The sequence below is a fragment of the Marmota monax genome, unplaced genomic scaffold (assembly GCF_021218885.2).
Source record: "Marmota monax isolate L192 unplaced genomic scaffold, Marmota_monax_Labrador192_F-V1.1 WCK01_AAM20220418_F8-fsc00064, whole genome shotgun sequence".
Taxonomy (NCBI): domain Eukaryota; kingdom Metazoa; phylum Chordata; class Mammalia; order Rodentia; family Sciuridae; genus Marmota; species Marmota monax.
The window spans coordinates 10551291-10568022 of record NW_026694542.1 but is presented as its reverse complement, the minus strand read 5'-3'; the positions used below and the strand labels follow the sequence as shown (position 1 = coordinate 10568022).

Sequence of the window (16732 nt, the reverse complement as noted above, 5' to 3'; positions counted from 1 at the left end):
TCCCATTAGTAAGTTTTTCTGTTTAACCTGTATGCTTTCTGTTAAAATTCAACCCCTTCTCCTCTCTTCTGTTTCCAGTGAGGATGGTGAAGAGATGACACAGTACTCCTCCATGAAAGGTTCTAGGGAATAGAGAGGGCTTCTCTCTCTCTAGATTTGTTGAGGCCATGCCTAGGATGCTTCAGTCTCCTGGGTCTTTTGGATCTGTCCCAAGATATCAAACTAAAAGACAAGCAGGAAGGACACACAAAAAAGGAGTAGCCCAGTCAGACCAAGGCCAGCTTGGAGAATGGCCCTGGAGTCTTTGGGACCTTAGTGCTGGGCCCAGAGTGAAGTTAAGGTGGGCAGTTTTTCCCATCAGGCTCAGCAGTGGGCTTCGTGTTTGACATCTACCCAGCTATAGAGGTCTGGCTGGCATCTCTCTCCCCAGAGGCTCTTATCTATTCTCAATATGACATCTCTATAGTTACCTTTCTCTCAGAAAGGAGGGGGCTGGGGATTCTGCCACTATATATTTCCCTTCCTTTTCAATATCAGCTCACTGTATATGGTGCAGGTCCAGGCAACCAAACTGGGTGCTTAGAGATGCTCATGGAAAGGAATAATTTTGTTAGGAGGATGCTGAGATCCCAATGCTAAGTCCAAAGGAGCTCTTCTAGGATGTCAAAGCCAGGATTGAAGTTCTTTCTTCTTTTTTCTCCACATGAGAGATAGGAGGGCAACTGGGGCCTGAGATTGGACACATAGAATGGAGGGGTATGTGTCATTCCTCTCTCCCTCTTCCAGATTGTTATTCTACCTTGCTGGGGCCCAAGCATGCTCACTGCTCACTTTGGCTCCCCTTGGTCCATCTACCCTATGGACAGGAGAGGGTTAAAGGCATGGTATGGGCAAGCTATAAATTTCCCATCAGTGTAGGGAAAGCAGGATTGTTGGCAGGGAGGGGGGCAGGGTTGGGGGGGAGGGGGAGCTGGGAAAAAGCCAGGAGGTTGTCTCTAGGTAACAATAAACACTGCAAGCAAGGAGCAGCTGTTACACTTACTCTCTCTGCATCACAATGCTGAAATAACACTAATAAACCAGTGTACCCAATGCACAGGCAGACATGCATTCAGGGCCGGGGCCCCAGTGTACACCTAGGGCTGCCCTCTGTTCCAGGGCAGGGCCCTTAATACCAGTGGACATATCAGTCCTGGCCTGGGTATACTTGTGGAAGGATGAGGACTGATGAGTCCTTCCCACCTCAATGGTATTTTCAGGATCAGGGTAGGATAGCAGAGGATAAGGATCCTGGGTTCAGATCCTGGAGGCGTTCACTGGTGGAAAGAATTCAAATGTTGGTAGTTCTCAGTTGGGAGCTGGGAAGAGAGGAAGAGAGTGAGAGAGATAAAAGTACAGGGAACATAAAAGTATTTACCATGTTCTTTCAGACTGGAGAAGATGTGGTGGCCAGAAATGGGGGTAGTTAATGGGAGGTCAAAGAAAAGGGAGCACAGAAAGGAGTTTTAAGAAATAGGTGGATTGCTGGATGCAATGGTGCACATCTGTAATCCCAGTGACTCGGGAGTCTGAAGCAAGAGGATCACAAGTTCAAGACTAGCCTTAGCAACTTAGTGAGGTCCTAAGCAACTTAGTGAGAACCTGTCTCAAAATAAAAAATAAAAAGGGCTGGGGATGTGGCTTAGTGGTTAAGTGCTCTTGGGTTCAATCCCTGGCACCAATCAATCAATCAAAAAAGAGGAGGGATAAGCAGCAAGTGGTATAGAGGAGTTATTCTTATCTCTTCTGGGGATTAAGCCCCCCATCTACCTACACCCTAACTAATATACCCAGGCTCCCCCTCAATTTTATACTCAAGGCAGGTGATGGGTTAGCTTAGCTCAGGACTAAACTTTATTATGGGGTCTCTCAACTTGTGCTGCCAGAGAGAGGAATGATATAGCTGATTCCATCTCCCTGCACAAAGAGTGATTGGTCTGTCTCTTTCACCAAAAAAAAGCCATCTCTGGATCACCAGGAACAGTTGGGCAGAAGGCTTTTACCCTGGCTGAAAAGTAGAGCCACCTGCAATGAAACAGAATAGGCAAGTGAAAATTCAGGCTCGGTCACAGGCCCCAGGACTAGGATCACAGGCATAGACAGTTGTCTTAGTCTACCTTCTGATCTCTTTCTATTATGATATTCAGCACAGTACTCTATCATCCCCTGATTCAAAAAGGATAGAAATGTATATTGCCCACTGGCCTGTGAGAGGGGAAGGCATCAGCACTTTTAAAGACCTGTGTTTCTGCACCCACTGTTCATTCTGTACCAACAGCCTGTTCTGCCAATCTAAATACCCCTAGCTGCTCCTCTCTGGTCCTAGGTGTCTCTTTCTAAGGAAGAAACTACTGAGAAAAGGTGATAATTCTTTTAGGTTCTGATCTTGTTGTAGTGGTTTTCTTCTTTTTTAAAAAAAGAAAAGAGAGAGAGAGAGAGAGAGAATTTTTTAATATTTATTTTTTAGTTTTCGGCGGACACAACATCTTTGTTTTGTATGTGGTGCTGAGGATCGAACCTGGGCCGCACGCATGCCAGGCGAGCACGCTACTGCTTGAGCCACATCCCCAGCCCTGTTTTTTTTTTTTTTAATATTTATTTTTTAGTTTTTGGTGGACACAACATCTTTATTTTATTTTTATGTGGTGCTGAGGATCGAACCCAGTGCCGCGCGCATGCCAGACAAGCCAGTTACCGCTTGAGCCACATCCCCAGCCCCATTTTGTTTTGTTTTTTAATTTCTGAAAATGTAGAGTCAACTGGGTACATAATTCACTGGTGAGGCAGGCAAATGAGGCAGGGAGAAATAGTTGGGTGTACTTGGAAAGCTTTCTTCTGGAAAAAGTCCAGAGATACTGGGAGGCCTTAGCACATGTGAATGCCCAGTACACCCTGTGCAATCCATAGATACAGTAAGGCAAGAATAACTGGACTCTCCTTATGGGAAGCTGCTCCTCTGAGAATGTTCAGCTTCTCCTGCTCTCTTCTCTTCTCCCACTTCCTTCTTTTTTCATAGCTAGGGTCTCTCCTCATCTAGATGAGAGATTTTCATCCACAGAGTTCAAAGTGGGGAGAAGGAGCAAAGAGAGTTCTAATAGGCCTGGGCCCCCTTCCCCTCTGTTGTTTTTATGAGCCACCCCCACTGCTGTGAGTCACTAGAACCTCAGGCTCTGCTGAGCTGCCAGCAGCCTTCTCCCTACCCCCTCCTCCAGCCAAGCAAAATGCACCCAAAAGGCCCCGGAGCCCACCATCTTCTTACCCATAGGGCCACAGCCCTCTTTCATCCCTAATAATAGTAATCTGTAACACAGGCACATTGAGATGACTGAGCACAGGAGTGTGAGAGACTACTGCATGTGCTCTATGCAGGGGCAGAGTGCTGGCTGCCGTCTCCATGGAGCAGGATAACCAGCCAGGAGAGCTGGCACACTCAGGCATATAGCCCCATAGGCATGTGAGGGGAAGCAAGCGAGGATGGGGTAAGGATGCTGTTTCAGGAGCAGGGAGCAGGTATCTCCTTTTAGCTTTCTCTCTGGCCAGTTTCTCTCCTTGGCCTCTCTCCTTGAGTGCTAATGAACACCATGGTACAGCCACCTCCATCTACCCCTTTCTCTTCCTTTCCCCTTCTCCATAGCTTTGGGAATTATAGAGAGGGGATCTGCATAACAGCCTTCCAGGTGTCAAGGTAAGAGGTTCAGATTTCCAGGTCTCCCCCAACCACATACAGTGGGAAAATGGGGAGGAGGAAAGGGGTCCCCTTAGAGTAAAAGTTAAACCCTAGGCCATTGCTGAGCATTGTGGCTAGTTCTTTTTTTCCAGAAGGCAGAGAATTCTGGGTACTGTTTTCTCTACCTTCCAAACACTTCACATCTACCCTTCTTTTCCACAAAAGGCTCTGAACTTCTTCTGGACTCCAGGCTGTGGATCTGGAACCCTTGGCTAGACCTTGGGAATATGAGGTAGACCTGGTAGGGTTGAAAGAAAGGAAGCTCTATTTCTTTCTTTCTTTCTTTTCCTTTTCTTTCTTTTTTTTTTTTTTTAAGAGAGGGGCTTTTTTTTTTTAAACTTTATTTTATTTATTTATATGTGGTGCTGAGGATCGAACCCAGGGCCTTGCACGTGCGAGGCGAGTACTCTACTGCTGAGCCATAACCCCAGCCTGGAAGCTCTATTTCTTTGAAAAACACCCAGAATCTGGAGTGAGTACTTTAAGGGCCTTTCTGCCCCTTCCATATTCCCCCAGTATGTTGAAGTAGGGATGAACAAAGGGCAACCATCAGCAAGAGAAAGGGTGGCTAGCTCTTTTTTAGAGAAAGCCTGCCATCCTCTCTCCTCCCTTACTGCATGCTCTTTTCCATTGCTCTGCATTCCAGAGTAGAAACAGCACCCACCTAATATATCCCCCAAATAATACTTCCTATGACTGTCCTGCCTTACATTCAGCAGTCAACTCCACAAGTGGGACTACAGGACTCAGTTTCCAAATGTCACCTCTCCATATTGTCTCTTTGCAGCCTTCTACCTCATCTCACCCAACAGAAGAACTTTCTTTGCAGTCCCTGCCACAGTTCTCCCCCTACCAACAGCCTTGATACCCTTGGAAGCCGGCAGGGGTCCTAGAAGAATTCTTCCTAGTCTGTCCTTGGGGGACCTGAGGACCTTCTTATCTTGGCTGCAGTGGAGAAGGCAAAGGATCAGACAGACCAGGGGCAGATTCTGAGGGTCTAAAGGCAGAGCAGGATGAGGCTGGGGGCACTTACAGAGGCAGATCCTGCTCTTCCCCAGGGCCTGGGTACTAAACTAGAGGAGAAGACAATTCTGGGGGTGGGAAAAAAGATGTGGGGGCATGAAAACTGTGACAAAATTTCCCCTGGCACTGCCTTCCAAACTTTGTGCCTAATCTTGCCCTTACCCCAAGTCAGCCTCATGAAGCACAGAACAAAGAATGTTGAATATATTCAGGAAAGGGGAGGATGCCAAGAAATTAAGCTTTGGCAACCTGGTGGTAAAGGCCCCATTTGCCTTCATCCTTCCCTCTTTAACCCTAGCTCATAAACAGTGACAAAAGAAAGCTAGTAGGAATGGAGGCGGTTGGAAACTTGCTTTTCTCTTCCAGGGTACATCAACACTACGTGAACCAAATGGGACCTAACCAAGAGCCCTAGGGCAGGGTACTACATGAATTTAGGGGCTTTTCTAATTCAGCCTTTAGGGCCTTGAATTTGAATTCTGTCTCTGTTCTAGGCTTAGACATTGGACAAGAGGTATAAGACTACCCCTTATTATACTTTTTGGCATAACTTTCTCCAGTGGTTTATATTATAGCAGGGAAACTTGTGAGAAGATTTCTAACAAAGTTCCATATTTAATGTTGACTGGAAGATTTATTTCTAGGTTAAAAAGTTGGAATAATTGGTTCATTTCCTTCCCTTAGAAGTTAAGATAAAATTCTGGAACGGGTACTAAAGGAAATCTGACTGCTTGGAATCAAGGGAATGGATGAGATGAACTATGAAACAGGCTATATAAAGAAAATGTCCCCCATGGGCTGGGGTTGTGGCTCAGTGGTAGTGCTCTTGCCTAGCATGCGTAAGGCACTGGGTTTGATTCTCGGCACCACATACACATAAATTAAATAAAGGTCCATCAACAACTAAAAAATATTTAAAAAAAGAAAGAAAGAAAATGTTTCCCAGTAATGCTCCATAGAAAATGCACTTGCTTGACTCCCTAAGTTGCTTCCCAGACTCAGGGGACAAAAACATGAGGCTTCAGGCAACAGAATATAATGTCCTGCTGACTCTTCATTTGACTTTCCTCCCACTATACCTACCTTTCCTTTCCCTGTGTTCCCAGGAACTTTCTAAACCCAGGAACAAAAGCAGCTCCAAGACAGGATTCAAATGAATTCCCCTCTCTGGGTCTTGGTTTCCACATCTGTAAAATAATGGGGTCAGGCAAGATGAGCTCCAAGTTCCCTTCCTTGGAACAGAAAAGATTCTCTGATTCAGACCCTAAAAGGCACCAGTCCTAGTTTGCATGCCATTTTGCAGGTAACTTTGATGGCACTGTTTCAAGTCAAAATGTAGAAAGGCTGAGGATATAGCTCAGTGGTAGAGCTTGACTAGCATGTGTGAGGTCCTGGGTTCAACCCCAAATATGGAGGTTGAACAGAAATATCTCTGAAATCTGCCTTTCTCTTCCCTCTCATCATAGTCTCTAGTTCCATGGTCCTTAGCTCTTGTACTTTCCTTCAGGGATCTCAAACCTCTGTCCCCACATTCCTTTCACAATTTTACAGCACTCCTTGGGATAAAAACCCAACTAGACAAAACCCCAGGGGCAAGAAAACAGCCTTACCTATTATTCTGATTGCAATTTTGGGCTCTAAGATTTGAGTCAATCAGCACAGTTCCATCCCTTTTGGAGGTCCTGGCAGGGGGGAAATCCTGGCACCTCTCCCCAGCGCCTCCCCTCCTCCTCTACCTTGCTATTCTCCATGCCAGAACGCAAAGTGGCCAGTGATTGATGGGCCCGAGTTCCCGGTAACCGCACCCAGTGGCCCAATCCTCCTCCCTTACCCAATCCCTCCCCTGTCCCTATTCAGAGATCAGATTGTCTCATGTTGGTCCCTGAGGTCCCATTAATTAAAAATACATCCAATTAAATGGCAGGTGAAAACGTGCTATTGGAGCTCTACACCCCCTTGCCCCAGCTTGGTCTCTCCACCCCCACCCCTCCTTCTAAGGCTCAGCTGTGCTTTGAGCTGAGAAAAGAGTGGGGGGCGGAGAAAGAGGGAGAGAGTAGAGGAAGACATAGGGGTGGGAGTATGATGGGGGGGCTACTTGAACCTCTGCCAGGGTAGCATGTGCCAGCCTGGGAGGGTGGCACCGTGCCCTGGTGTCTAATTTCTGGAGGTGTGAGTAGGTTCAGTCAGCTGGGTACCCACCTCCATTTCCCTTAAAGGGGCAGAGGGCAATCAGAGGGTATGGTTAGCTCTGCTGCCATGCTTCTGGGCTTGATACGTGAAGGACGGAGTATAAATGAAAGAAGGATCTTAGAATGGTGTGTAATATTTAGGGGTTGGGAGGATCTGAGACTTCCATTCTTGGCATATCTCGGCTCATCCCCAAACTAGGAAGAAGATAACAAGGAGTGAGGAGCCGGATGGGACCCAGGTGGCAGGGCAGGGTGATGCTCCTGAGTCTGGCTGTACCTTTCCTGCAGGAAAGCTGAGAGAAAGATAGAGGGAGAGGGAGGGAGAGAGGGAGAGAGGAAGGAGCCATAATTTGGGTGGGAGCAGATGGATCAGATAGGATCAAATATACAAAGATGGATGTTCATGTGGGTACCATGTCCCTAAGTACTTAATGGGAAAGAGGGCTTAGAGGGACCTGTTCTGTTTGCTTTTTCTTTAGGCAAAAAGCAGTAGCACTAGAGGGAAGTCACCTTGGCCTGGCTGCTGGCAGGCTGTGATTAGGACAAGCTCTGACCATTCTCATGCTCCTCCATCCTTAAAGGATCCCCAGATTTTTCCAGGTTATACATCTGCCCCACCCCATCCCAAGCCCTCCAGCCCCAAGTGATACAAGGCTAATAGGCACTTAGCACATTGAAGAGGAGTTAGAGAAGAAAGGGTGATGAAGAGTGGCACTCAGAATCCAGGCAGGAGTGGGGGTGCTGACCCAGGGCCCCCGCCTGGCCTCCTTGGCAGCCTCAGCACCTCCTCACTTCACTGTAACGCTAATTGGAGATTTTAATCTGCACTGCTGCTCTGCTCAGGGTGCTGGGGGGAGCGCCAGCTGTGCAGTAATTCCAGTAGCACCGACTGTTTAATCAAGCTGTCCTCCTGGGGAGGGGCCCTCAGGCATGGGGGGAGGAGGAAGAAGAGGACCTCTGTCATCTCCCTGAGCCTATTCAGACTGGAAGAGCTTCATGGAGACTGAGGGTCAATTGTGGGGTCCTCACTCCTGTAGAAGCCTGTTGGCCATTTGGCATCACTAACAGAGCCATGACATTGCATAGGGTGGGTATGAGGCACAAGGACCAAAGCAGCCCCCTTTCCCATCCTGTTTTCTGACACCTTTTCTGGCTCAGAGCCTAGAGGTATCCTGAGTGTACTCCAGCCACTCAGTCTAAACACATCTATTAGACTGTCATGAGTTCTTCAGGTCTGTGCTGGAAGAGATGATGGGGTGACACACTTTTTCAGTCTCCAGCCCCCCAATACTTTCTCACTAACAAAGACACTTGGAATACTTGTAAAATATTCTCCCCCCTAAAAACCATAGACACCCCCACCCTCTGGGCCAGAAAGCAATTTTCAGGAGGCAAGGGGACAATGGGGTGGACAGCTAGAACCTGTTATACCCTGAAGGAGAGAGCACCTGTGTGAACTGCTCAGTACCTGGAACTAGGGGCTTTCCAAGCACAACTGGAAGTGCACTGAGCTAGCAGGCCGCTAGGGCAGTGTTTAGGGTCTTAAGTCATTTTAAAGAAAGAACAAGTGGTTCCAGTTAATTCTTCTGACTCCTTGGCCCTCAGCTCTCAGACTCTCTGGGGGTGTCTCTGAGAGGTCAAGGAGAAAGGGTGCCCTCACCCAAATTGTCTGCTAAGGTGTGAGTTTTAATTGGTCAGCAGTGCCCTCGTGTGGCAGAAACCAATACTGCAGTTGCCTGACTGGTATGGTTGCTTTGAGGAATCAGACATCCTGCTTGGCGGGTAAGAGTTATAAATGTTGGTATTCTCTGTACCATCAAGGTAGCCCATACATACCTCCTAGGTGACTACTTCCAGGGACATTTCCTGATTTCTAACATCTGCTTCAGCCCTCTTATCTACCCTGTTTCACTTGCTCCACTTCTAACTCAAAAGCATCTGCCTCAAGGAAAGCAGCACCTTGCTCAGCGAAGGTACTTATTTGGGAGTGCTGCTTGAGCTATCAGAATTGCAGGAGTAAGAGGGATGCTGCTGAGAGAGGAAGCCAAGGGTCAAGAGGAAAAGATGATGTCACTCTAAGGCCTGGTAGGCAGGAAGATGCTCTGACCCCCCTGACATTCTTTAAAGGCCCCAGAGGAAAGCTGACACCTGAATTCCAAAGAGCAATATCCAGCTGATTCTTCCCTTCAGTCATCCATTTTCCATTTCCCAGGGAAGTCTGGGAATAAGTAGAGTCAGAAAGACTCTGGGAGCCTAAGATCTGAATCCTGGGAAACAGTCACCAGATAAAATACCTTTCCTTGAAAAGATCCAGGTACTCTACTAGGATGCACATCTAGGGATTCAGACTTCCAGCTCCCAAGAAAAGGACTGCCTCTCCCTTCCCCTCTAGCCTCAAAGACCATCTACTTACTGGTCCTTTCCCTTTTAAAATTTTTATTTATTTAATTATTTTAGTTGTTGATAGACCTTTATTTTATTTATTTATATGCAATGCTGAGAATCGAACCCAGTGCCTCACATATGCCAGGCGAGTATGCTACTGTTGAGCCCCAGCCCCAGCCCCATCACTGGTTCTTTTCTATACCCACTAAATGGGGGGAAAGGTTCTGAACTACAGAAAAAGGAATGGATATTTGATAGCTGGAGGGACTCTCTGAAGAGAAGGGTTTGAAAGTTAGCAAGACAAGGAGTTGAGTCTTCTTGCTGGAGATAATAAACAACAGAAATACCATCAGAAAAGCTGGACACACTGCCACATGTCTGTAGTCCCAGCTACTTGGCAGGCTACTTAGCAAAGAGGATTGCTTCTTGGGCAACATAATGAGACCTAGTCTCAAAAAAAAGAAGAAGAAGAGAAAAAAAAAATGTTACTCCCAGAAAGAAATATGGCCCTATTTGGGATTAGGAGAAGGGAGAGCATACCTACCACCAGGCAAAGAGGACAAGGGTGGGCACTGGAGCCAGGTGACCCACCTGCTTTGGGCATTGGGAATGGAGGAAGCAGGCTGCAGGCATCTACTTCTGGTATTTCACACAGTGTTCGGACAGGTGCAGTCTCCCATTGAACCTAGAAAGGAGGTGAAGAAGCTGGTTAGAGGAAGGGAGAGGGACATCACTATTTTATCTTGATTTGAAGGAATAGAAAATAGCTTTTTGGAAAAGAAGTATTTTGTGTATGATAGGGGTAGTGGGTGAGTGGGGCAGCCATCCTAAAGAGAGGGCTGAAAGTGAGTAACCACATCAGCATGGAGGAAATATCTATTAACACAGCTGGCCAAGAGGAAACAACAGGAATGAAATGCTGGTGCCAAGAAAGGGAGTCACTTACTCTAGCTGGAAGAACTTGTTAACCAGAAGATAGGACACCAGAAAGCCATCAAATTAAAAAGCTAAGAAAACTCCTCTGGAGATCTCTGAGGGTAAGAAACTTCCCTGAGATCAGGGTACAGTGAGGCTGGGGGTATTACATTTAAAAGAAGATAGTGACCTCTGATTGGCCTTAAGTCCCTACCTGGCATTAAGTTCTTGGAAGAGACTGAATTTGCCAGGTTCTGAATGCAAGGTGTCTGATGGATGTCACCGAATTCCTCAGGGGCCACCCCTACTACTGTCACCTGTAAAGGAATATGACAGGCTACATTAGACATGAGACAAGGGACTAGACACCAAAGAGGGTCTTTCGTCTTTAGCACAGGAAGCATGAGGTTGGCAGATAACAGTGAGAGTGGTGGCTGCCATTTCTCCAATGTCTTAAAACCTGAATTCCCCCCAAAGTTTTAGATAAACTTTAAGCATGTTCCCAGAGAGTTACATTTCCAGATTTCTGTCTCCCAGGTTGATAAAGACAAAACCATTGTCCCTGTATTCATAGATAGAGAATTCAACAAAAATAGAAGCTATGAAACACAGAATTATAAAAGGCAACGGAGGTTAATGGTTAATATAATATAAATTTTAGGCAAGAAGATAACTTAGAGGAGATCACTCAATTTTTTTTTAATTTGTATCTTTTTTTTTTTTTTTTAGTTTTCGGGCGGACATAACATCTTTGTTTGTATGTGGTGCTGAGGATCGAACGCGGGCCGCACGCATGCCAGGCGAGCGTGCTACTGCTTGAGCCACATCCCCAGCCCCATCACTCAATTTTTGATCAGATCACCAGCTTAGATTTGAGACTCTCTTGTCCATCACAGCTTCTCTGAGAAGGGCTCTGAGATACAAAAGGATCTTGACTATAAAACAGAAAGACTTGGGCTAGGGCTGTAGCTCAGTGGCAGAGTGCTTGCCTAGCATGCGTGAGGCACTGGGTTCGATCCTCAGCACAACATAAAAATAAACAAATAAAGGCATTGTGTCCATCTACAACTACAAAAAAATAAAAATTAAAAAAAAAACACAGAAAGACTTGTAGGACAACAGACTTGACGCAATTTGGGCAAGTAGGTCTATCATATATTCCCAGGGCAGATACAAATTTGCATGGGAAGCAATACCACATTTCCCCTATGCTATCAATTAGGGCATAATGGACAAAATGTAAAGAATATGTACTGGGATCTGTCTGTCATCCGCAATGTTCATTTTGCAGATCCCCTGCACCCCCTGCCAACTATATCCATAACTCTTATCTCCAAGCTGTCCAGTTGTGCCTTTCTCCCTTCAGCATTGTCCTCTCTGCTCATCAGGGGCTCCTGATTTCATATGCTCAGAGAAAGCATGGGACTGTGGATGTATCCAGGAGGGTTCCAGGAGGAGAAGTGAGACTTAGCCCAGAGTGAGATGATTTACAGAACCTGCCCTGCAGATTAGACAACTGAGCACACCATGTAGGGTTTAGGCCACCATGAGGCACCACCTTCCAAACAACTCAACACTAAAAAAATAAAATGAGAGAGGTAATGCTCCCTTTACCCCCACAACTTTCCTGTAATCTCAGAGAGTATCTTATTTTGTTTTGGGTTCTCTAATCTAGTGTCATTCAGAGACCCCCCTTCTACCTTAATTTTCTAGCAGATGAAATGTTTTCTTTCTACCTTCATTTTGATTCATTTCCCCCCTTATTTTTGGAAAATAAAATAAATGCCACAAACCCGTTCCCTGTGGTAACTTAGTTCTGATACTGCTTGCTTAAAATCTAAAAGGTCAGAAGGATGATTCTTTTCAATATAGCCATCTTGTAATACAAAGGGGTCTGAGTTGAGATTTGGGATTAATTCCTCACGTTGCCTTTGAGGTTCTATTCCTCCAACCTACAGAGATAGTGGCTAAGTGTTCTGAAATTTGGAGTAACTCTGAGAGCATCAGGGTCTTTGGCTGTGGCTGCCATTTGCTTCCCAATGAAAAAGAGCTCTAATAAAAAGTGCTTAATTTGCATGTCATTAGATGTTATCCTTTAAGGTAAAAATATAAAAATGTTTTTCTATTAATGACTTTTAAACCTACCTTTACCTTCCAATCTCTGTCCTTCCCCCTTCAAAATCTCAGTTTCTTTCCTTTTCTGAGGAAGCTGAGGGTTTTCAGGAATAGGGGATTTTAAAGTTGGAGGCTCTATATTCATATAGGTTAAGATTCTGGCCTCTTGGATCTAGTCCTAGTATGGTTAAACCAACTGTGAGATTGTGGGTGAGGTACTATGCCATCCTTAAACCTGTTTTCTGTTCTGTAAACTGAGAGCCTGGATTACCTGACCTCTTTTCTAGCTCTGGCAATGTATGATTCTCTAACAGAGAAGTCACGTCAAGTATCCATGCATTAGGAAGTGAAATATTCCTGCCCTTTACACCTCTCTGCACCACGTTAGAGAAGGTCCCCTGTAGATGCTTGCCTTCCTCCTGCAGGTTTAACTGAAGGGACAGGTGAGACCCAGTAGGAGGCCTTCCTTTAAGTGCCAAACCCTTTCTATTAAGAGGAAATTAATTGGTTGGGGTTGTGGCTCAGTGGTAAAGCGCTTGGCTAGCATGTGCGAGGTACTGGCTTCGATTCTCAGCAGCTCATATAAATAAATAAATAAAGATCCATCAAAAACTAAAAAATTAAAAAAGAGGAAATTAAGTAAGGAGAGAATCTATACTCTGACCCCGAATCTTGATAAAACAAAAGGCAGGTATGGGGCAGGAAGGAGTTTGATAAGCATGCCCCATCTCAGATTGGGCACCCCCTCAACTTTGCCCTAGGGAGCCCCATGTAAGCAGTAGCTGCTAATCTAACATAACTGTGTAGATGGAATGAATAGAGCAAAGGACATGTAAATAATCCACAGCATTGACTTCAATATCCAATCAATGCCCACACACTCACTATATTCTCCTACTTTAGGCCTATAGGTACATATAAGAAGCCACAATGGCAAGGGACAAACCATTTCTGTCTTCCTCCTCCCCAAAGTCGAAGAGACAGTGAGACAGGAGCTACTTGGCTTCCTATAAATTGTTTTGTCCTTCCTCACAGCTGCAATCAGAAGCTAAGGGCTCCCGCAGGCCTTGTTCTGATCTGCTGCAGGCGATGGAGGGTTTTTGAAACGGAGAGGACTTGGCTGCAGCCCCGTTTCAGCTGCCGCTGGGGCTGCCTAATGGGCTCATTCGGGAAGACCCCCGCCTGCCGTACTAAAGAGTCCCCTGCCGACCCCCTCCCTAGTCCCAACCCAATTAATAAATGGGGGCTCCTACTTTATGGCTCTAGGAGCAGGAACCAGAGATGCAAATGACCCCCAGGGAGGGACAGGAAAAGGCCTTCCAAGAATCAAGCCAGAGAATTGTGCATCCACAGGCACATGCTGCCACAGGCTAGTCATATCCCATTTTCAAGGCATTAAAGGGGAAGAAACTGACAGACAAAACCAAAAAACTGAATTTTCTTTCCCAGATCCAAAGTTGACTAGCATCCTTAAAAGTTTGTGGGCACACCCCAGCAATGGGACTCTCTTGTCTGGTTCCCCACCCTGAAATGGGTGGGGTGCAGGTTACCATCTGGACACAGTACATGCTCCACGGTTCTCCAGGGACAGGGCCCCTTCTAGACTCTGCAACACTGAAGACAGGCACACCACATCAGTTGGCTAATAAACACTTATTCCTTAAAAACAAAGCTGTCTCTTACCAAGCTTCCATCATTATCAGCAGCACAAATGTGTCCTGGGATCATCTGGAGGCCATCTTTGTCTCTCCCCTCACATCTAAACTTTGAGCAAGCCTAATTCCTATGGACCACCCCCTTCCATTTCTTCTGATTCCCCCTTTCCTAGTCTACTGTAGGCTTTACTGCCTCAGGTATGGGCAATAACAACAATATTCTACAGAACTCTGCAGTTGCAAAGTCCTTGGAATAATTTTTCATCTCATCATGCTCACTTCTGTTACTGCTTACCAAACCAAATTTCAACTCCTCATACACAGGGACTGGGACATTTGCCTAGCATGTATCAGGCCCTGGATCCCCTGCACAAAACAAACAAACAACAAAAAACCCACACAGCTCCAATTCCTCAATTCAGGCCAAGAAAATTGCACCTCCAACTTCATTTCCTAATACCCTTTCCTGTACCATCCTAGGTCAATTCATGTCCCTCTGCCCAAAATACATTTCCATAAGTCTCCTCCCTCTGTTCACCTTTCTCTCACTTTCAAAGAATTTTTTCTTATTAACGCCACTTTTTCTAATTATTTGATTTGGCTTCCTCTTTGTTAGTATACTCTTACTTTATAACTTGACTTAATATGCTAACTTAAAAATATAGATTCCCCACTCCTGTCCCAGGCCTAAGACTCATCTCTCATACTAGGCTCAGAAGCTTCCTAAAAGTGAGACCTCCCTTCAACCTCCTCCCACCCCTAGATGTACTTACTCAAGACATAACTCTGCTAATGATATTACCCCTCCCCACTGAAGCAGTCTCCATGGTATAACTCTTGGGATATTATACCAAACAACCAAGAGGAATACAATCTAAATCTGTCTGTTTTCAGACTCCCACCTGCCCCAAAATTAACACTTTTCAAAATCACAAATTCAATTTCATGACTTCAAAATGTTATGAACAAAAATCGGGGGGAAAAAAGCACAGTCACCAAATGAATTTATTTCCTTGATTCATAGTGTATAAACACTATTTTCCACTATTTTCTCTGAGGACGCCTTAGGATTAGAAGCCTTGTTTTGTTCTCTAAGATTAAATCCTATATTCTTGGGTCATGACTTGACTTTCTAGAATGAAAATCAATCTCAGTGCCAAAAGTAATCTTGCTCCCTATCACACCTGCTGATTCACTGTATAGTCTCTAGGAATGGAGAAGTTATTTACCTTTCAATTGTCTGGTTCCTTAGATTAACCTCAATCTCAAATGCTGATTCTTCATTTCCTCTAGGTTAGTCCTGTGTGGTTAGAAAGGAAAAAGTGGTCTACCACTTCCCTTTATCTCCTACATATTGCTCAGGACAATAAGAGGGATGGATGTCTTTTCTTTCCAGCCCTTGGTCTCAAGGTGCCTAAGAACCAAGACAGTAATTTGCTAAGTAAAGCCCTTCAAATATCCAATCAATGCCCACACACTCACTACTGTTTTCTCCTACTTTAAGCCTATGGATACCTGTAAGAACCCATAGTGGCAAGAGACACACCATTCCTGTCTTCCTCCTCCCCAAAGCCAAAAAGAAGAGACAGTGAGACAGGAGCTTGACACATGGTAATACTTAAGGTTAGTTCCCCTTTTCTTCCTTCTTTCTCCCAACACCAGTTTCTCCACCTTTCTAAACTTTTTTTACTGGCCAAAGATGGCATTGAACTAAACAAACTAATGTCCTTTTGTAGCACAAACATTCTGGAACTCCAGTTCACAAATTCTGGTTTGTCTGCTCTTCTATGCACTGCCCTCATTCATCTAAAATAAGGGAAGAGGAATAACATTAGTTTCTAGATTGACATAAAATACATAAATCTACTTGGAGAGTTTTAAAACTTGAAAAACACAATTTTATCATGTTCTTTCCTTCTTACTCCTTATCCTCTTCAACTATGTAGCTAACAGTGCTACACAAATGTATCATAAGTTATTTGCTTAATATTGTTTACATTCTCTAGCCTCTGTAGAAAAAATGTCTTCAAATTATGGCCCAGCTTAAGGGTTCTAAGCCCATCCTCTAACCCTAAAGGTAATACTCCTGTGAATCAAGGGAAACTCTTTACTCACAGAGATGCCTTAATGGAACCTCACTGGAGTAAACTGTGAACCTCTAGAGCAATCATCCCCTAAATTTCACTAGCCCAACCATAATTTTTCTTTCCATCTCATATTCCTCTCTCTTTCTGCAACCTGGCTACCAAATTGCTCTAATTCTCCCTTCTTACCCTTATTTCTACCTCCTTATATGGCTTTATTTTATGTGACCTTGATCCTCTAAATCACAAATATTGGTGCAAAGTCAATCTCAGAAGTTCCTGAATTAATCAGAGAGACCAGGCTCCTAAACTTTCTAAAAGCTTTAAAACTTATCCTGTTTTTCTCCAGGCAGGAAAGCATTTAAAATTGCATTAGCATGGTACAGTTAGTTTTTTTGTCCACAAGGTGATCCTTACATCAAGGGTGTTGCTCATCAAGTATAGTTGAAATTCTAAGACATAGGAGGGAGAGACAACCCCATCAGATAGCCCCCTCAGGTAGAGAAAAGACACCCTCCAAGATCCAGGCTTTGTTCTTCACTTAGCTTGCATCACTACATTGTAATCTTTTTAAAGGCTTCTTCATGCTGCCCTCCCTCA

The 16732-nt window shown here is 45.0% G+C and overlaps 1 protein-coding gene across 6 annotated transcripts in view; it reads right to left on the bottom strand.

Moving 5' to 3' along the window:
• Nucleotides 1–974: 974 nt before the first annotated feature.
• The window catches only part of Cdk12 (cyclin dependent kinase 12), an 83429-nt gene continuing 67671 nt past the window's right edge, over nucleotides 975–16732 (bottom strand). The window contains exons 15-18 of one of the 6 annotated variants that reach the window (XM_046420352.2): nucleotides 10493–10595; nucleotides 9955–10048; nucleotides 5873–5976; nucleotides 975–1358 (exon numbers count right to left, since the gene is read on the bottom strand). In XM_046420352.2, the coding sequence (XP_046276308.1) occupies nucleotides 10592–10595 (4 nt within the window). In that variant the 3' untranslated portion in view covers nucleotides 975–1358; nucleotides 5873–5976; nucleotides 9955–10048; nucleotides 10493–10591. Of the gene's footprint in view, nucleotides 1359–1870; nucleotides 2065–2085; nucleotides 5977–9907; nucleotides 10049–10492; nucleotides 10596–16732 lie in introns of those variants that run through there. The other 5 variants (XM_046420350.2, XM_046420349.2, XM_046420351.2 and 2 more) reach the window with 5 other exon arrangements.